Below are 21,661 nucleotides of genomic sequence, written 5' to 3'. Positions count from 1 at the left end.
GACGCCTTTTGCCCTGCATTGCTGACTCTGAACTTGTATAGCACTGAATATACCCTTTTGATTTGACATCGCACAAAGCTCAATGCTGCGAGATTGTCAAAATTGCTGAAAATTTTACACGCTTCATCTACGGAAATTTGTTAAGTGGCGTAAAAATGCAATTTTAGTGAAAATTACTTACTGAAGAATCTACAAAACGGTTAAAAAACTTTCAACAAACTTCAAGTTTGATAAGGATTTGCTTAACGGGCATTAATTACTTAACGACTTCACAGTACAAGTTTTATAATCTGGCCGGCTCAAGGGCAGGGAGCCAGACTGCCAACAAAATCGAAAAGTATCAACGCATTGTGTGTACATGTACTTTTTTGCACCTAATAGGGTTTGAGTTTTCGTAATGGAAGAAGAACTAATTTTACAACAGCCGGCAGATCGGCGTTTGGGTACTGGAAATACATTACCACCTGGACCGCCAGGAGCAGATAGCGATGGAGGTGCTGATTATGGTGAGTAGTTATCAATGCAAATTACATAGGAAATAGTGAACCGTCGCACATGTAGGTATATAAGCATAGTTTACAACAGAAAATTCTATTATAGATACAAAAAAATCTAAAACGGAAAATGATGCAAATAGAACTTCCGCAAGCCGTTCTAGTCGTCGCCGTTCACCCTCTGGCAGTCCGCCACGTACGAGGCGCAAGTCTCCTTCTCGCGGTCGACGGTCACCCTCCCCACTAGATGTCGCCCGCCGCCGACGTCGCTCGCCTTCCCCACCCCCCAGACGTAATCGCTTTCGTGACTATTCGCCAGACCGCCGTCGTTTCGATGCAGGTGGAGGACGTAATATTCGACGTTCCCCTGATAGACGTCGTGGTAGCGGAGGACGGGGTTTCCGCTATCGTGGCCGTAGTGGTAGCCGTTCTCGTAGTCGTAGTGTATCACCACGTCGAGGTGGTGGTAACCGATGGTCCCCTAAAAAGAAACCAAATTCACCGCTGCCGATGAACGCGCCACCACCACCACAAGTATCGCAGCCGCCGCCGCAAACTCAGTTTGGCGCTATGCCACCGCAATTATATCAGAGTGATACATATGCACAACCTGCATATAACCAATATTCCGTGCCGCCACCACAGGCAGCAAGCAGCTTTGCGCCACAGCCCACTGCAGACGCTTATGGCATACAGGCTCCGGCACCACCTGTTTTCAATGCTGCCTATCCGCCGCCACCAGTTTGGGGAGCTAATGGTAAGTTATGATAAAAAATTTTTATTCCAAGTCAAAGTTTTTCTAAAATGCATTTTTTATATTTTTCTTCAGACGCCTATACACAACAGCCTTGGATACCAACGCCAGACCCAAATCAGCTACAGCAAATCACACAACAGCCTCCCCCAGCGGTAGCACCAACGTCCATACCACCACCACAAATTGTACCGCCGCAAGCTGTAATTGAACCGGCACCAGTTGTTATTGAATCAAGTGCAAAACATGATGGTATGCGTTCGATAAGTTATTCCATTTTAAAGTACTAAATTTTATACCATTTCGTGTTGTGTATTCTCTCAAAATCCCGAAACCAAAAAATGCACGATTTGACGTCAATTTATTCATTTCACAAAAAATCGTATGACACACTCGGCTAGTAACATTAGGTATAGCACATATACATCATCTCGTTCAAACAAAATTCAGAAACATGATGTACATCATTTTGTTGAAGCACATTATAACTTACACTAAACCCCATAGGCTAGCCGTGCTGTAAGCATATAGAAAAAATATAAATTAATAAGTATATGGTCAAATTCAACGACGTATCGGCGCACAACCTAAAACTCGACCAGTACGTGCCGCATGTTGTCCAACACGCTCTGGTGGAACACACCAACCTGGGAGTAAGGAGCGGATCAACGATCCAAACGACATACCAATTAATGTGTGCGTTGTAACTTCTCAACCGATCAATGCTTTGCATTGTACAAAGCGTAAATAAAACGAAAATGCAACAGAAAAGGCATTTAGTTGAAATATATATTTAAATATTTTTCGTTGAACTAAACGAATAATGCGACTTAAATTTTATTTTCATATGCTTATAGCAGCTGTTGCACAAGAAGCAGAAAATCAACGAGACGAATTGAAGCGTCAGCGCAGCAGCTATCTCAAGAAGACATCATTGCTCCGTAAAGAACTAAAAATGTTGAAGGAACAAAGAAAGGATTTACATGGCGGCAATGGTGCCCCACCATCGCCCACCACAAAGGGCTTTATCGACGAAAATGAAAAACTACAGGTATGTCGTACTATGTCAAATGTATTTATGCGCCAGTATTTTTTTTTTTAAATATAATTTTGGTGTTAAATGCTGTGTAACAAATGCTGGAACGAATAGCAGCAAATGTCGGGTCAAGCAGAAAATTTGTTGAGAGGTTTTCTACTAGAGTGATGTTGGTAACATTGGGGTTTATTGGTTAGCAGCAGTAAAACTTGTATACGAATAATCTCAAGTCGTTGGTGTTAAAAATTTGGTTGAAGAAATTTAAAAACAGGAAAGTATATTCTATTTATGAACAGAATTGTGTTTTCATTATCCGCTCTCCATCGTATATGGGCGAATAAGTCAATTTAAAAAAAACATATTTATGTATATGTAAGCGAGGAGGTTCATTCAAAGGAAACCACAAGCACGTCGCGTTAGACAATATCTCAACGTGCCGTATCATACCATATCATACCATTATATAAGAAAACCGGAGAGAGATAATTATGCAAAAAAAAAATGCAAATGTGTAATGCTAGACTTGGCCGAGTTGTGCTGCGTGAATTGTTGTCACACAGAGGGGATGTAAAAGCTTTTTTCAATGACAGAAATACACTCGGGTTTTTGCCATTGCCTGCCGAGGATTTATCTTTTATGTTGCTCCGACCAGAGATTGAACCCTGGACCTACTGATGATACGCACCTCTAACCACTCGATCACCGCGGCCGATTCCAATGCAATCGCAAGGGAATTCCTTCATTCATTCATTAACTACTCGTGCAGTTAACCTAACACCTGTTCTTCGATTATCATTAGCTTGGATTTCGAAAGACGCCTAGCGCCACCTCCGTGCTGAACACTGTTTCAGCGCCAACAGCGGACGGTCTTAATCGAAAACGTCGTTGAACCCGCATCATATTGGAGAGACTCAATTTGTCAGAGGACTTTGACACGGTAAACCATGCTGAAAGAGGTTGAATGAGTTCACAAAGTGTATGAAATGCGTTGAAAGACCTGCTAGTTGCATTAAACTTTTAATTTTCTTACATGTGCAAATCTCGCCACTCCACAATGCAGCCAAGCAAGAATCGCAATAAAATTATCAAATTCATGCACTGCTTACTCGCCATTATGACTTAATTAAGCACCCTCTTCAGCGGAGCACTTCTTCATATAAGTATATCGTCGTTTAAAGTATAAAACCGCGTATCGTGCTTCTGCAAAATCTCGTAACTGATATCAAGCCTTATACATTCATACCAAAATATAGACAGTTAGATATAAAAGGTAGAGATAATTAGTGATAAAAGGGAGAGGCGTTTTAAAATAAGACAGGCTTTACCATCTCCTTTCAAATTTTGGCAACCTCACATAAGAGGTTTTGCATTATCTTGATGCGCGGTTTTGTACTTTAAACGACGGCGATATATATGTATGTGCCTCCATGTACTGTTTAAGAAACCCTCTAAACAAAGCACAGTACAATGCACATGCATCACTTAAATTTATGGAAAAATAGTTTTCCATTAGAATCAGAACAGTTAAGAGGCAGTATTTAGTTGGAAATCTGTTTTACAACAAATCAATTCTAGCTGGACTATATCGACGCCAAAGTTCATATTTGTTCCCAGCATTTTTCGTACACAGCATTTTAAAATATGAATAACTGCAATTAAATTATTTACCGTTAGAGTATAAGCAACGTATTTAAGTCGATTATGTGAGTAAATGATAAATTTTTCACAGCTTATGTACCCGTTGATTTGTATATGCATACTTAGGTCTGTATGCAAGCGTAGTTGTGCAGCAATTGCTTTCGTACAATTTAGATGTGTGCAAGGTCTTCACGCATTTTGCGTTCAACATTGGTTAAAAAGCGCATATTTGCAGGATAAGCGGGAAAATGGATCATGAAGTTAGTGTTAAAAACTTGCTGCGTGCACACAAATTTTTCACCTACCATATTTTTTATATGTATATGTAAAGGTTATGTTTTGCGAAATATCTGATATCTTATCATTGAAATTGTATACGTATATACGTACGAGAAATGTAATTTTGGGTATTTTTGTATTTAAATCTGGTATTATATATATGAAATTTTATTGTAAATATGTCAACAAAACTTGTAAAAAAAAATCGACCAGACCAATGCATAATGAGAACGACGGATGAGCAATAAACCGACAGATGACCCGTGATGTTGGATGGACCACGACCTGCTCATCTCCAATTTTCGATGCCTATCGCCTGTCATCATGCGAAGATTTTTCAACTATATACCATAATTAAAAAATTGCGTTGCGAACAATGAGAGAAATGAATTATTGAATTGAAGCATTTGAAAATTGAATCAGTTTTTTGCTAATTTTCCTTTTTTTCTCTCCCCCCTTTTAGAGTCAAATACAAAAGAAACTAAACACCATCGAAAATGTCATCGATATGCTTACTGGTATTATTGGAGAGGAGAACTTAGACCGTGACGAGGAATGCTACGACAGTGATAAGAGCAATAAGGACGATTTAAAAAAGAAAGAACAACAACAACAACTCTTGCAACAACAGCAACATATCGGTGGTAATAGTGAACGCAGTCGCAAAAAGAAGCGTAAAAATTCAACTTCTTCATCTGGCAGCTCATCGGGTAGCTCAAGCAGCAGTTCGAGCTCCTCTTCGAGCTCGTCCAGTTCGGAGAACGAAGAAGATGACGACGATAGTTCACCAGAACGTTTAAAGAATAAAGCAATTGAATCAATGAAATCTAAAGCGAAGGAGAATTTGAAGCGCGAGGCTGCGAAAATAAAAGACGAAAAAATGTGAGTACATATGAAAAATAACACAGCTCCATAAAAATAAATGAAAAATCAAACTAATGAGGCTAGTAAATGCTCATAAATTTGACGTCACTGGATCAGAAACTGAAGTCAAAATTAAATGTGGGCTACATTTTTATTTTTCAACACTAAATATTAGGGGTATTATTTAAGGATTGCAAAACAATTGCACAGTGTACGGATTACACGTACCGTGCAAGGATTTTGCAAGACTTAGAGAATAACCCAATCTTTTCTAAATATGCCAAAGTAAAATATGGTTTGAGGTTAGAAATAAATACAAAATTTTTAAATTAAAATTCCCACAAGTTGATTACAACTGCAACAAAATTCGCCTTTTATGCAATATGTATGTAAAATAAAACGCTTTAATTTCAGGCTCGATGAGAAGAAACGTTTCAATTATGTATTTTATGATCCGGAAATGCATTGGTGCCAAACATGCGATGTATTTCCCAAAACCGCAAAAGATTACTTAAATCATTTACACTCCAAAGAGCATATGGATCGTGAAAGTATAGAAACGCCATGGCACATAGATATGCTAACTGATGTGAGTATTAAAATTATTAAATTTTGTTTAATGTTATAACGAGAATCTGAAAAATGACGGCATTTAATGCGCTTTCAATTTGAGACTTCGACATACGATCTCAGGCCAAACAAGTAATTATTCAATCGCAAATACTATGTTTCGGGACCGGAGTTTTTTATATTTGTTAGTAATGCATGTTTTTTAATATTATTTTAGCTAATCAAAATGTATTTCGCCTTCTTTCTTAATAGCAATTTCCAACCTATGAGAATGCACCAACAAAACGTACACCGATACGTGGTCTCACGTTCTTCATACCAGCTTCAGCTTGGTTTTGTAAATTATGCAACCATTGGATGGGTGATTTGCATTGCGCCTCAACCCATTTAAAATCACAGTTACATGCCGGCAAATACAATGTAAGTAATTGAAATTAATTAATTAAATATGTAAATGTTTTAATATTTGCAAGTATCTAGGATTTTCTAAGCTTATCTATAATCGAATAAATGAAAACTTTCACTACTACGACACTAATTTTTATTTTGCAAATTATACTTTGTCATCTCCTTCACTTTTTTTCTTTCAGACCTTTTTAGAAAAAAATCCCCACTATGAAGTAAATTGGTTGGCCGATCGTCAACGTGTTTTGAATGAACGTAAAACTTTGCCGCTACCACCGCAGATCACATCCGTTTCAACTACAGCTTCTGAGAATGTTTCTAGTAAAAAATCGAAAAAAGAGGACAAAGCCAAGAAGCGTAAGAAGAAGAGGTGAGTCATTCAGTTGTAAGAAGCTTCATCGCGGCTGAAATCGAGCTTTCAGGCAGGTTCTGCAATCCACTTCCGAGTGAATTTCAATCCCTGCCAATTTGAATTCAAGGCGAGTTTGATTGAAATTTACTCGGAAGTAAATTGCAGAACCTGCCTGATTGTTTGAATCAAAAATTTCAAATTAAGAAAAAACAGACTTCTACCATTTTTTCAAATTATTGTTGCTTTTCCACAATAAGTTTTTCATTGAAAAACGGCCTCAAGCTCAATAAATATTGTTGAATATAATTTATAGAAATTTTATTTGAATTTTGACCCAAAACAAAAAGTACTTAAAAATTTTCTTTGGGTGGCGACTCTTGATTTTGTTTGTGTGTATTTAAAACATTCTCAAATATGTCTCTTTGATGCTCATATAAATCTACTTCTAATATTCTGCTTGTTACCGAACATTTTGACACTGGAAAATTTTGTTACCAAATAATAACACCACTTCTTGTAACCGCAATTCTAAGCACCTTGGTAACAATTTAATCTATTCAACTATAATGTTTTGTATAAATTCTGGTGTTGCATACTTCACGGGGCAATATTTTGTTACTTGCATATGAGATGGTAACAAAATTTACCAGTGCGAAGAATGCGAAAAAATACCAGGAACTTTATTTACCGGTAATAAAATACCAGCGCAGAATAGGCCTGTATATGTAGTATATAAAAATATTCATACATTTCTTTTCAAATTAGGTGGCAACTTCATATAAAATTATATCTCAAACGCTATTTCTAGAATAACCGTGGTAAAATTTGCCTAATAAATAAAATTAATTAATTTGTTTTTTTTTTTGGTGGCTGATCGAATTAAAAATTTTGACACTAAAGTTTTTTAGTTTGATACCTAACAAAATATTTCACTGCCAAAGCATATTTATTTAATTATGCTTGTATAAATAAGTGGCAACACTGTTCAGACAACTTTGATGTGACATTTTCTCTAGGTGGTAACACTTCCTAAAATATCTTGCATTAAATCTCTCTTTCGCCTCTTTTAGTTGACTTCATGTTAAACTTTTCTTCAAACTCCTTTTAATGGAGAAGTTTAGAGTTCTATTCAGGTGGCAACTCCATTAAAAAACTCTGAGGCTGAAATGTCTGTGGTTAGTCACGCTTTGTAAAATTTATTTAATTGTAATTGTATAGAGTGGTGGATACCCCATTCGAAAATATAAATTTTTTTCCCCCAAAATAAAAGCTCAACATTTTCATGCTTGCAATTTTTTAAATGTTTCCTTAAACATTACATTATCTCCCGCCATTTCGATTCCAGTTCGGACAAGAAGGACAAGAAGAAAAAACGTAAGCGCTCAAAGAAAAACAAGAAGAATGCTACCACCACATCGACTTCTAGCGACTCTTCTTCTTCGGACAGTGAAAAGACCAGCAAGTCTAAAGCCAAGTCACCACCGATTATCATACAAAGCTTAGATAATCCCAATCCTGCGGTCTCGATACGTGTGGCAATGCGCAAACAAGATTTACCGAAAGCTGACGAAGATACACCACCACCAGCGCCACGCATGCGTGCCGATGCTATACCCCATCCAGTACCAGCACCCAATCTCAATTTGATTCCCAATGCTAGCGGTTCAATGACAAATACTGCAGCGGCTTCTGCCTCGTTGTTGGGCAACCAGGGTCGTTTGGGCAAGTGGACTGAGGCGCAAGATAGTAGTGCGAAGGCAGCAGCAGCCACTGCACATAGCACATCTGCCGCGACGGATAGCAAAAATGATGATGTCATCTTGCAGCAATGGAACACTGTGCAGCCGGTCATAAGCGAGAGTGAAAAGAAATTGCTGGAGCAATTGAAGGGAAAATTAAAGAATAAGCCACGCGACGAGTCGACCACACCGGCTGGTGCTTCTATACGCAACAACGACCCCACAGCGGATCGCCGTGTACGCGACCGCGATCGTGAGCGTGAACGTGATCGCAGTGACCGAGATCGTGGCGAACGTGATCGTAATGATCGCGATCGCAGACGACGCTCACGTAGTCCCCTCTTTGGTGGCGGGCGTGGCGGCATTGGGCGCGGACGTCTGCGGCGCACACGTAGTCGCACACGCAGTCGCAGTCGCGGCCGCGTTGGTTCGCCGTTGGGACGTAGAAGGCGCACACGTTCGCGTTCGCGTGGAAGAAGGTAAGTTTGTGATGTACTGCAAGCATCCACTTGTTTCTTATTAAAAATTTCTTTGTATTCCATCGCTTTAGGAGCCGCTCATTTGATCGCCGGCGCCGCTACAGCCGTTCACGCTCTCGTTCTCGCACACGTTCTGGCAGTCGCAACCGCATTGAAAAGGCGGTTGTGCGCCATCCCGAATTCAGACCGCGCGTGCCCGAGAAGGATAAGGATCGAGAAAAGCGCTCCACCACAGAGTCAAAAGATAAAAAGAATGCGGATAAGAAATCCAAAACAAGCGCTGCAAATGCGGCTGCAGCGGCGGCAAGTGGCAAGAAGTTACCGTTCATTGGTAAAATGCCAGTTTTCAAGAAGCAAACCACCGGCCAGGCAGACGGCAACGGTAGTGGTGCTGAGAATACTATGGCCTACGCAAGCGAGAGTGGTCCTACTGGCTTCGCGCACCAACGTCCACTTGCGCCCACAGCCGCACAAATCCAAATGGCTATGATGGAGGACGCATACGGTAATGCACCACCATTCCATCCCGATGCTACCATGATGATGGACTATGATGAGTTGATGCCGGATCCGATACAGTTTGTAAATTTGATGGGTCAGGCACCGCCGCCGCCGCCACCACCGAGCGGAGATGACGTGCCTGCATCGGGAGATGTAGCTGGTGCGGCTGACGAAGCTGAAGATATATTGCCGCCGGGTATCGATGAGGCAGAAAATGATGATTGTGTCACGCGGCCCATTTCTGACGGAGTTATGCCACGTAAAGGGCCGTTGCCCAAAGATCTCGAAGAGGCGCTCGATATAATATTCCCAGGCGAAAAGAAGCCGGAGGACGAGGATGAAGAAGGCGCAAAGAAAGCTAAATCTTCAGGTAAGTGAATTAATTATAAGATAATCTTATTCCAAACTACATGTTCTTATATAAATCAAATCATTTCGCTTCTCTTTTGCAGGTGAAACGCAAATAATCGTTGACGAGCCCGTAATGCAGCCAGAGGACCTGGCCAAGGAAGGCATACACATGGTTACCATCGAGGAAACTTCTTTGATGGGTATGGACGAGGCTTCACAAATGAGTATGAATGAACCGTTGGTATTTAATAAGCCCAAAAACTCTTTGCAAACTGAGACAACCACAGCAATTCCAAGCAAAGCAGCAAATATTCCACTAGCCGATAGCTCGTCACAAGATGCCGCTGATATTGATTTGAGTGCTATACAACCGCCTCCACCGCCACCACAAAAAGTTGCTGAAGTTGCCGGCAAATCTCTAGAAGTAAAGGCGGTTAACGGTGTTGACACCATAAATCCACTTGAGACACCAGTGAGCGATGCAAAGCTTTCTATTGAATCCGCAGAGCTAAGCGCGGCACCCGATGATATACCCATGCCTGATGCAGCACCGGCGACGAAGCCAACAGCTGACGATATTGCCAACATCGTGTACGACTTAGATGATATTCCGCAGCCGCCGCCATCACCCACGGAGAGTGAGAAGAATCGCAGACAGGAGGAGCTGAACGATTTGGCAATGCTGGGCATTGACGCAGACGATATGGCCGCACAGTGCATTTGAAAGCAATTGCAAAATTAATAATAATAGTTTTATTCTTTATTAAAACAATTCAAAAAACATTTCATTCAATAGCAACACAAATTTTGAGCTTCTTAGTTTGGATACAGTCTAGATTGTAATAATGAAAATGTGGGAAAGCGAGAGCAAGATGAAAATATTTGAATATGTTATATGCTATCGCTTAGAAGAATCTACAGCACAGATGTTAAGATATGCAAATAATAAGGAAAATTTCGGAAAATAAATTTACATAATACAACAATGTTATGGAAAGGGACACTATTTTTTAAATTTTTTTTATGTATTTGTGAAACTATTATCGGGACCCTCCAGGCAAAGTAGTTTTTCGCAAAAAAAATTGATTAAGGAATACCTACTAACCCGGACCAATAAACTAGAAATGGGGTTTTATGTATATATATGTATATATATATTTTTTTTTAAAATCACTGTATACCTGATCTTTTCAGAGTTGTAGAAATTCTGTGTGATTATTTCCTTTTCCAAGCCAGGTAAGGCGGCGAATTCCCCAACGGCAAAAACTATGGAAGTATACTTCTGCTCCCCAGCCCGATTTCTTCTTTATTGTGGCGCTACAACCACCTAAGCGATTTTGGCTGAGTCTAAAACAGCACACCAGTCGTTTCACTTCTGTGCCTACTGGCGACAGTTGGAAATACTAAGTGAAGTCAAGTCCTTCTCCACTTGCTCTTTCCAACACAGAGGAGGCCTTTCTTTTCCTTTGTTACCAGCATTTCGACCCGCGTTAAATACTTTCTGAGCTGGACATGACCTAGCTGAGCAGATAGACGATTCGACATTCTGCACAATGAACGACGACGCACCCACCAGGATTAACAACAATAGTCAGCGCTGGTCTGATAAACAGCGTATCATGGCGACCTATGCTGACTTTGGCATCAGATCATCTGCCCATGGTCATCTCGATCGATAAACCAACCGACTTTGCTTCCGCGGAACACCGGTCCTATACCAACTTTTTTAAAGCTGATTGGAAAGGCTTCGCGGAATTTACTGAGAGCACCTTCGCTCTGCTCCCTACACCAACCGACGTCCACCTTGGTGAACGTAAGTTCCGCAGGGTTGTCACGGCTGTTTCAGCTCGCTTCGTACCGGCACGATGTATCACGGACCCTCGTCCAAACTTTCCTGCTGAAGCGGCTGCCCTAGCCGATGACAGTGACAACCTTCCTCAGGCCGATCCCGGAAATCCTCGTATCAGTGAACGTACATAAGCGGAAGAAGTGGTAAGAGCATCTGAAGACCTGTAATTTCACCTCTGGTGTGAGTAAGCTTTGGTCAACCGTGAGGTCACTGTCCAATCCGACGAAGCATGACGACAGAGTCAAAATTTCTTTCGGCGACCATGCTTCGTCGGATCCGGAGCGATACGCGAGCTGTTTTTGCCGGCAGTTCATATTGCATCCTCCGGCGGACAAAGCCAAGCGTCGAGTGACCAGAAGGCTGCACAAAATGACAACAACTTATGCCCCCCTTGCTTTCACTAGTGGTGAAGTTCAGGTGGCCATCGGGAAGGCGAAAGCCTCCAAACCCATGGGTGCCGACGGAATATGCATGCTGATGCTGAAAAATTTGGGTCCTGCGGGAGTAGCGTACCTAACGGAGGTTCTCAACATGTCAATGGCCACTCTCATCATCCCAGACATCTGGAAGGTGGGGAGAGTGGTCCCACTGCTTCAACCGGGGAAACCAGCCAACAAAGGAGATTCTTATCGGCCGATAACACTCCTTTCCACGGTAGCGAAGACACTACAGGCCTTGCTTCTCCCGTATTTCATGAACCACCTGACTCCAGCGAAGCATCAGCATGCTTTCCGTAAATTGCACAGTACAACAACAGCACTTAACGCCATAAACACTCAGATAACGCGTGGTCTTAACCGCAAACGTCCCTATGAGAGATCTATTCTAGTAGCGTTGCACCTATCAAAGGCGTTTGACACCGTCAGCCACTACACGCTACTAGAAGATATAGAGCCTCTCTCTCCCACAGAGGCTCAAACGCTGGTCGGCGAATTATCTGAGTGGTCGACACTCGTCGGTAATGTTTAGAGACAAATCGAGCAAACTTAGAAAAATAAAACAGACTGGTGTCCTTTCCCCGCTATTGTTTAACTTTTACATTTTAAAGCTCCCGTAACCACCAGAGGGAGTCTCGATTGTCTCCTACGCCGACAATAGCTCGATCACGGCGACTGGGAATGGAATTGACCTCTGGACCCATCAGCTTATCGACAGGACCTGAACGGCATTCACAGGGAGTCAGTCTCGAGTTATGTAGACTCCAGACCTGTGAATGCCGTTCTAGGCACACAACCACCGGACATTGACGAGACGGAGCTTCATCTCCCTCGGGAGACAAGGACCACAATAGCCCAACTTCGCTCTGGCTACTGCAGCAGGTTAAACTCATACCTGAGCAGACTACACGCGGATGTGCCAAATGAGTGTCCGGCATGTGGAGAGACCCCTCACCCCGATAACCCTAACGCCTTTGTTCCTGTGGACGAGGCTGCACGCTTCTTAGGGCTGCCGTTAGTGGAACTTGACGACAACGACTGAGATATCAACCGATCTGGGCGGGGTTGTTGTAGCCACTGCAACAGCAACAACAACAACCTAGCCAGCGTAGCTGCACAATGTCTAAATCATTGTAAAGCCCATACAGCCCATCAACGCCAACTTATTTGCGTTGAAATCGACAAATAGATGATGTGTGTGATTTTCGCGAGTCTTTCCATAGATTTGGTGTATTTGAATATAATTTAAGTACGTTTTGGACAGCAGTCACTATGTCGTCATGGTTGTTCTTAAAGAAGTTCGTCCTCGTCTTGAAACCTTCCGTAAGTCGCCTAACTCTCTGATAAAATTTTAGGACGGTTTTCCTGTCGCCCACCATTTCAAGCTTTTCGACCTCACGTATTACGGCCTCTCTTATTGCGGCAAATATATACGTCTCGCTTCAATCTTCAGTTCTCTATAGCTGTCCCACATGGCTCGCTTTGCGCCCGATCGCAGCGGGGTCCTGTAGGCGGCATTTTTATTTGCAAAATTTGCAAATTTTCATCTTTTAATCAGATTTTTTAGAATTGTTCGAGTATGCAGTTTTGCAGCCCTTTAAATTCTAGTAAAAACAAATGCAGGTTCGGAGTTAGTCAAAAATCGCATTGAAGTTTGAGATTTTTTTTGTAGAAGGTGTTTTGCATTTTTTCCATATAAAGTATTTTCGAAAAAAATTCTTTGTATAGAAGAGACTGCGTGAAAAAAAAATTGCTAAAATTCAGCGTTAATTCCTAGCTACTTAAAACTTGGACTTTGTTATAATAAAATTTATTGGGCTACAAATTAGCATACTCAAAAAAAAAAATATGAAAAATCTGATTAAAATGTGATAAAAAGAACGAGCCATATTTCTGTGCCAATACTTTGTTCCGGCAATCCAAGTTTGTTTGTAAAAATCATATATGTAATACTTCTATATTGGCAGTAAGCTAACTTCTCAATGTGTAAGCATTCCGAATCAGAGCGAGACAGTCTAGTACTGTTTTTGTCAATGTATTGTGTACTTGAGTGCCGTTTTTGTATATGTGTTGTGTACATGTTTATTTATAAACGTATGTGTTCCTTTTCTTTCGTACGTGTTTATTGATATATCTGTACTGTAGTGTTTTCGGACGGTACTAGCTCTTACTGCCAATATAGGAGTATTACATATATGGTAAAAATGCTATTTTAAAGATTTCGCCCTTTGATTTCTATTAAAATTAAAACAAATCACCGGTTCCTATTTCAAATTTTATTTAATTGTATGTACATATTTATTGATTTAGAATATGTATTATCTACATATTTTACACAAAATTTTCACAGATTCAATATTGATACCATCTAACTATGTATATACTATTTAATATTTAAATGAATATGATTATTATATTTACATATGCAAAATGTATGTATGTAAATATGTACATATGTATGTATGTAGGTTATGACTCCGCCAAGTGTGTGTGTACTGTATTTGCTTAACACTGGTAACATAACTTTCGGTAAGACCAGATGATCCTACTTTCTAACAAAATACTTTTTTCCCCAATCAAAGCAAACTTAATAAATAGTACTTAATAATAACTTACGGTGCTTTATAAAATTAGAATTTCTTAAATTAATTGCAAAAGTTTTGTGTGTATGTAATTATGTACATGTGAAATGCAATTAAACCAAAACTACATAAGTACACATGTGCTTACTTTATAAAATCTCGTAAGTGGTCATAAGTATGTATGCATTTAAAATTAAAAAATACGACGTCATTGATATCAACCGAAATTGTCTTCATCAAATCAAAACTCCTAAAAATACCTAAAATATTACGTTCGTCACCACAAAACCACTGGATTGATTAATAGTATTTGCAAAAGCTAGCAATATTTATTTTATGGGTGCCGCTTACTTTCTACTGGTTGTTCGCATTCGTGTACGCACAAGCGGTGCCTGCGCACAGTGACGCAAGACAGGGCAAAAATTGTGTATGTGTTGGCAAAATGTATTTAAGCGCATATTTATTTAAGGGCTAGTACCTGATTAATTTTTTGTTCTGTGAAATTTGTGCCGATGAGGGGGGAGCTTGAGAGAGGCTCGATTTTGTTTCAAACACATATATTGAGTGGTAATTATTGGCGCAAAAAAAAATTAAAAACAATCAGCTCCATAATTTCATGTGAATAAATTGTTCACAAGAATTTACAAGCAAAACAAAAAAAATTGTTTTATTTTACTTTATAATTTTAAGGAGTATTTGTTCAAAGGCCAATTGTTCTAATCAGATAATATGCTTCTTGACTTTTTAAGTATTTATTAAATAAAGTAGGTGTCCATCCACATCTTTACGCTTGTCGGTTTATCTGATTATGTGTTTTTTGTTTTCATTCACCCAACCAGCCAAATATCCATAAACCTGTTCTTAAATTGTAGTGATCATTTAACTAGATAGTCTAATAACCAGAAGTAATGAATATGCATAATGTAAAAAAGGTTACAGAATCTATTTTTTTTCCAATATTTTGTTACTTGATTTTGTTTAAAATAAATATTTTTATCCCCCATTTAAATTAAGTTAATACATGTCTTTTTTTATAAGAAAATAGTACAGGTATTTATATCATTCTGGTTATTAGGTAACCTGCTTAAAAAATATAATACTGCAATGTACATTATTATCGTAAATTTAATACAAAACACAACATGGCGGATGTGAGCATCCATATTATTTTGATATCAAAAATTTATATTTTCCAATTGTATTCACATTTATATGTTTATTAGATTATCTAGTTATCTGATTATTACTTCTCACAGTTTATGATTGTTGGAAACTGGATAAAAATATAACCAGTTAACCTGATAACCATGCAGAAATCTACATTATTTTGTACACATATTCAGGCCGATTCTGAACAAAAACTCCCCGGGAATTTTCTCTCTTTTCCCTTTCCTCCTTTCATGAATAAAAATTCCTTGAGGATTTTTTATACTAAATGGCGGAGTTGAGCTCTCAAAGAAGTGTCAAACAGCTTTTTCGAAGTTCGAATTTAATCCTCCCAAGTTTTCGGGGAAAATGCTACTCCTGGGAGTTAATTATTGCGGTATTTCTTTCTCGGAAGAAACAAATTCCCGGTGAACAAACTCCCCGGGAGTATTAGGAATTGGCCTGATTATCTTTCTTTCGCGGGTGTGTACTTGGTTATGAAGTTATCTGGTTATAACACCCATATTATTTTTTAGGGAATTGTTAAAACAAAATCTCTTCAATGAACGCGAATAAACTTTTTGCAAATAAAATATTAAATTCAAAAGTTAAAAATATTAATATTTTTTTAAATAAGGCATGTACAAATTTTCGACTTGTTTTTTACATTTTGCTTTTTTAGTTTCACATTCCTAACTCTTCTTAGTTTTAAATTAAAATTTTATATTTCTCCGGTTTAATTTTATCATTTGTTGCATCTTATTTTAATTAAGCTTTTTATTTTTTTACTCTGTTTTATTCAATTTTATGTTAATTCGTTTAATTTTTTGTTTTGTTTAACTTTATTATGTTTTATATTAATTTTTTTCTTGTTTATACTCACATATTTAATATTTTAGTTAATTTTTTACTTTATTTTATTTTCTTCTACTTTATTTTATTGAGGGGATAAATAGTATAATATAATAAAAATCATAATTTAAAAGCTAATTTTCCAATAAAATTTTCCTGATAAAACTTAACCTTTGTTTTTGTGATTTTTATTAGTTTTTTTTTTAGATCAAGAATAATCGTTATTTTTGTATTTTTATTTTATCAATCAATTTTTGATCATAAGTTTTCACATATATTTATTGTTTGTTTTATCCCCATTATCTTCAGATTTAATTTTTAGATGATAAAAGATTTAAATCGGTCATAAAAGAGTCTCCATTATGCCAGTTAATAATGGCCGGAAAAAAATAAAAACGATTAGATTTCAAAAAAAAAAGTGTCTGCATATTGAAGCAAACCTCTATATCCCTATGTTATTCGACGCGATGAATGCGAATCCGAGGTCTGTTAGCCCCTATCACGTCAGTTTCGTGGTCATTTGAAGGTCAAGTAGGGAAAATTTCATTGAATAAACCTATAAATTCATATATATGGGGTTTTAGACTCGCCGAACCCGAATCCGAGGTCCGTTAACCTCCATATTGTCAGGTTCGAGGTCATTGGGGGTCAAATAGGACAAACAATTTAATTTTTTTTTTGCTTTTGATGTCGCTACATCCGAATATGAGGGTATTTTGATTCTTTAAGGTTATCTAGAAGTCGTGCCAAGGTTATACCAAGGTCAAATTCAGAAGAATTGTATTGAACTTTCAGCTTTATTCAATTAATTTTTCCCTACCTGACCTTCAAATGACCTCGAACCTGACGTGATGGAGCTAACAGACCTCGGATTCGCATTCAGGGCGTCGAATAACATAGGGATATAGAGGTTTGCTTCAATATGCAGAATTTTTTTTTTTGTAACCCCGTGTTGTTATTGAAAAAAATCCAAACTTAATGGTTATGTTGATCCAAAAAATAAAAATACGATTGCTAAAAACAAAAACTTGCTATTTTACGGCTATTGTCCATCCATTTTATTTAAATTTTTTTCTTTTATTTCATTTTGTTTAATATTCTCTTTTTATTCTCTATTTTTTTAATATATTTTATTTTATTTTACTTGACTTTATTTAATTAAATTTTTATGTTATTATTTATTTTTTAATTTATAATTTATTTAATTTTACTGTTTTCATTTTTAATTCATTTTATTTTCCTTTGTTTAACTTTAATTTATTTAATTTTTCTTTACTTCATTTTAATTTTTTTATTACTTTATATTAATTTTTTAATGTGATCTCAGTTTTTTTTAATTATAGATATTTATATATATGATACCTGTGCAAAGAACTTTTCTCGAGTTAAATTCTTAGGAAAAGCATTTTCACTCTTTAAAGTGAAGTAAATATATCCAGTATCATTTTGAACCACGCGTGGTCCAAAGATTACATAGAAAATGCAATTTGTGTCTCCTTAAACATGAAAAGACTTCGAAAACCTTGAATCTCGAGAAGATTCTAACTGAATAAAATTTAAGGAAATCACCTAGGTAAGGAGGCTAAGGCCGAATCTTCGTGGAAGGCGATCGAAATCAATGCAATTTTCACCGAAAAAATATAGTAACGGTACTGTCGGTAATGTCGTATTACTTTTAATTGTTTAAAAATAGTTTTCGGATGCCGAGGTCGAATCAAATTTCATTCGAACGTGAATACGTTAATTTGACCACCGTACACAAAAAACTGGGGATCAAGTAACACATATCTTCAGTGTGGAACATTTCGTAACTATGCTCTCGTTTAGCCAAACGTTGTTCTCAACGTAACAAAAAAAAAAAACAACAAAAACAAAAAACAATTTTCACACGTTATTTGCATACACATCTATATACATATGTACATAGATTTGTGCACATATTTGAGTTTATTTTGTTTTAAGAATAATGGAAAGAAAAATTATACACCAATGTTGTTAGTTCATATTTATAAACACTGATTTTTACAATTTCATTTGCATACCGTTTAAGTTAAAAAATAATTTGAAGCTTTTTAAAAAATGCTTAAATATCATTTTGCCAACACATTAGCGCACATTGAGTCCCACTGTACGACGTGCCGTTAAACACTCATGCACCACTCACGACTCTTATGTACCTACTTAATGTTGGATACCTTCGTACTTAACGTTAAAATCTATATATTCACACTAGAAATAAATTTTTTAAATTTATAAGTTAAGTCTTCTTTTGATATCTTCCTTCATTTCTGTATGTTCATCCTCTTGTAGGGATTTTTCTGCCGTAGCTTCACTTTAAGCCTTCACGCTCAGCTGTTAAATAAAGTGTCTACGATTATTTGGATTACGTCTGTTATGCCCGCCGCCATCCATATTGAAATTTCGCGGGCCCCCACCGCCACCCATGTTCTGCTGTGGGAAGTTTAAGAAACCATTGAAGCCCATCTGCGGTCCGGCATCAAGCAGCCCTCGCCCACCGGCTTGAAAATTGGCACCGCCCGCACCGACATTGAAGGGATTGAAGTTACCGATCGGTGGCATGCCAAGCAAACTGGGTCCATCTAAACGCGGTGTCAAGTTCGTGGCGGCAGCGGTAATTGGCGTACGGATCCCTGCTAGACCACCGGCGAATAATGGTGGTGGAAAACGGAAATCGAATGGCGGGTTTGGGAAACCGAACCCCGAATTGGGTAGATCGAATTTTGGGTTGGGGAAATCCAGTTGCTGCATGAAATCGCCACGCCGTTCGGCATTCGCATTCATTTCGCTATCATCCGCTTTATCAGAATCGATTTTATTCACCTCGCCATTTTCATCAATGAAAATGCCAAGATTAATGAGTATATCATCGATTATTTTTTTATTACAATTGATGAAATTGAAATTCTTATCTGGCGAGGTGTCTTGGTGGAAACGCCGCAGCTCGGTGATTAGCCGAGCCAGTTCCTGATTGTATTGGATTTTCATATTGGAATTTAGATCGCGATACCATGCGGAATTCTGCATTTTTTCGCGCATTGTCTTACCTAAGCCTGCAATCCTCGAAACAACGCTGTCATTAGCAGCGCTACCGCTACTATTTGCCGCTGCAGCCGCACCACTTTTCTCTGCTTCGTTCGCTTTTGCAGCGGCGGCCGTTGCCGCTGAGGCCGCTGCGCAGCGGGGATCTAAACGTGGATCCGAACGTGATGTCGTAGGCTTGGTAATACTAGAACGACGCTCCTTCGCTGCTACACCGCTGCTGCTGGTGCTGCTACTGGGTGGTGTATAGTATTTCGGTGATTCTTCAGCCTCTGGCGAGGCGATGGTACTGCTCAGCTTGCGTCCCGAACGCTTCAGAGCAACCGTAGTGGCACGTGTCTCCGGCAATCCGAGTATGCGTCGTACGCGCGGATCTGCTGTTTGTGTAGTGGCACGCAAGCTACGACGCAGGTCTGCATAGTTCGCCGGTGGCAGAGAGAATTCGCGCACCTTATATGTCATTGGCAGATGAGAAGTGTAGGAAGCGTCAATTTCAGTGGCGGGCGTGTAATTTGTCACGGCCTCAAAGGGCAATATGCTGCCGCTACCGCTCAGACAACGCATATCCTTATCGGCTTTGGCACTCCTCTCTGATTGCTTGCGTTCATCCTCTTCCGCCTGTGCAACATTTAAGTCGTACATCGTTTTGCGCTCGTAAACAGGCTGTTTTTTAATGACAGGCGCGTCTTCATTGTCCGCAGAGTCTGAAGCTTCTGGTGTGGTGGATTGTGAGTGGGTTGGCGTGTGCGAACGTGAACGGGAGCGCGAACGAGAGCGTGAACGGGACCGAGAACGACCTCGTCGTCGGGCTGGGGGCGCATATAAACGATCATTGCGTTGATAACTATCGATACTGTTGGTAGTTGTCTTCTCTTCGGTCTTTTTGAAATCACTTGCATTTGTTCTAAAGGGATTGAAGGGATTTAAATGAAGCCCTAGTCTGGAAGCCAAATCACTAGTTTTCGGCGTTGGCTGAAAGAAAGAGAACGATTTCATGCGATATTTTTTAGATGTATTGTTTAAAATATAAGTTATTTTTGGTATTGAATTACATTTAACGGTAAAATATATTAACTGTAGAATTATTTGAATATAAATATTGTACATACCTCGTCGTTTACGCTCACGCTTTCAGTACTCGTGTTTGCCAGGCGCGGATTCTCTTCATGCTCCAAGTGACCAACATCTATTACTAGCTGTTCTTCATCACGTTCATCATCAACTGAAAGAAAAAAAGATTGACCTTAAGTAAAGGTGACTCGTGGAAAAACTAACGAGAGTGTGTTTAACACTTAAGAGAAAAAGTTCATTGTTTAACGAAACGCCTAAAAATTTTTTTCCAAATTTTTTCATGGCATATTTACATATATTCGTTTTTTTATACTTTTTATTGTTATATATAAATACATATTTATGTATGTATGTATGTATGTATGTAGTAATCGAACTCGTCGATACTTATGGATATGTATTTATTGGCATCGTTTATATATATTTTTTAATAGCGGTCGCCGTTCAGAGTCGAAGTAAAACTGTTTATATTGTTTGTGTTAGATAAAGAGCTATACTTTTATAAAAAATAATGACCCTTAAAAAATCAAAAGAAAAGTAGTAAAAACTAGTAAAAACGTTGATCTTTTGTCGTGGGGTGTACATATAAACCAGCTGCGGGAAAGTGCGGGTGTTTATGTAAAAAGGCTTTTAAGTCAAAAATCGTATTATTTTAAACAAAAAAACAATTGGTTTCACTTTGCGTTAAAAAACTGAAAAAGGTAGCTGTGAGAATTGAATCATAAAATAGTGCGAACCATGATACAAAAAAGAAGGTAGTTTCAATAAACAACTTTTTGATTAAAAAGGAGATTTTTGACAATTGCTCAATTGTAAAAAAATCGAAGCGGGGTTACCCAATTTAAGTTTTTTGGTAGAGGGGTTTTTAAATCCTAAATTTGGGAGTATAAATAAAATAGTTGTATTAACATTTACCTTTTAAAAATAATTAATATCTTATCATAAAAACGTTTAAATTTTACACTAAATTCGATAACTACTTGCCAAAATCTTTATTTTTACATTAATAAAATTTTAGTGAACATATTTTAAAATTTTTTAGTGTCATTGGCTGCGTTTCTTTATACATTCCGGATAATCCCATTTCACAACCGGAATAAACAGAATGCGTTTGAAATATACGTTAACATATCATCAGGAACGTTCTAAAGAATAAGTAAACAAAAAAGTTTATTCCAAACGTTCAGAATGAATAAAGAAAT

The 21,661-nt window shown here is 38.4% G+C and overlaps 2 protein-coding genes and 1 long non-coding RNA gene across 8 annotated transcripts in view; 1 reads left to right on the top strand and 2 right to left on the bottom strand.

Moving 5' to 3' along the window:
- Positions 1–82: 82 nt before the first annotated feature.
- Positions 83–10,463, top strand: LOC118748846 (zinc finger matrin-type protein CG9776). 4 transcript variants are annotated; one of them, XM_036483548.1, is made up of 11 exons: positions 83–506; positions 601–1,251; positions 1,324–1,500; positions 2,109–2,299; positions 4,665–5,083; positions 5,480–5,654; positions 5,888–6,055; positions 6,226–6,410; positions 7,738–8,610; positions 8,682–9,481; positions 9,564–10,463. In XM_036483548.1, the coding sequence occupies exons 1-11, from the start codon at positions 398–400 to the stop codon at positions 10,184–10,186; spliced, it is 4,371 nt and encodes a 1,456-aa protein (XP_036339441.1). In that variant the 5' UTR covers positions 83–397; the 3' UTR covers positions 10,187–10,463. The 4 variants fall into 4 exon arrangements, with proteins under 4 accessions (XP_036339441.1, XP_036339440.1, XP_036339443.1 ...); XM_036483547.1 differs by having other exon boundaries at positions 2,106–2,299; XM_036483550.1 differs by lacking the exons at positions 83–506; positions 601–1,251; positions 1,324–1,500 and adding an exon at positions 1,527–1,944.
- A 4,374-nt stretch (positions 10,464–14,837) lies between these two features.
- On the bottom strand, positions 14,838–16,250 carry LOC118748845. The gene is made up of 2 exons (XR_004994104.1): positions 15,231–16,250; positions 14,838–15,185 (listed from the first exon to the last, which is right to left on the bottom strand). It is a non-coding gene; the product is annotated as an uncharacterized LOC118748845 (long non-coding RNA).
- A 1,376-nt stretch (positions 16,251–17,626) lies between these two features.
- LOC118748844 (protein suppressor of sable) overlaps positions 17,627–21,661 on the bottom strand; it is a 32,143-nt gene continuing 28,108 nt past the window's right edge. For 2 of the 3 annotated variants that reach the window (XM_036483544.1, XM_036483545.1), the window contains exons 7-8: positions 20,498–20,610; positions 17,627–20,360 (exon numbers count right to left, since the gene is read on the bottom strand). In XM_036483544.1, the coding sequence (XP_036339437.1) occupies positions 18,684–20,360; positions 20,498–20,610 (1,790 nt within the window). In that variant the 3' untranslated portion in view covers positions 17,627–18,683. The remainder of the gene's footprint in view (positions 20,361–20,497; positions 20,611–21,661) is intronic. The other variant, XM_036483546.1, reaches the window with a different exon arrangement.

The sequence above is a fragment of the Rhagoletis pomonella genome, unplaced genomic scaffold (genome assembly GCF_013731165.1).
Source record: "Rhagoletis pomonella isolate Grant_MI unplaced genomic scaffold, Rhpom_1.0 Rhpom_scaffold_00013, whole genome shotgun sequence".
NCBI classification, from domain to species: domain Eukaryota; kingdom Metazoa; phylum Arthropoda; class Insecta; order Diptera; family Tephritidae; genus Rhagoletis; species Rhagoletis pomonella.
Note: the sequence above shows the minus strand (reverse complement) of the source record. Positions and strands in the feature narration are given on the sequence as shown.

Coding starts and splice junctions, on each gene's coding strand:
- LOC118748846 (XM_036483547.1), top strand. CDS start 398: ATGGAAGAAGAACTAATTTTACAACAGCCGGCAGATCGGCGTTTGGGT. Junction 5,655..5,887: donor ACATAGATATGCTAACTGAT/GTGAGTATTAAA, acceptor CTTTCTTAATAG/CAATTTCCAACCTATGAGAA. Junction 6,411..7,737: donor AAGAAGCGTAAGAAGAAGAG/GTGAGTCATTCA, acceptor TTTCGATTCCAG/TTCGGACAAGAAGGACAAGA.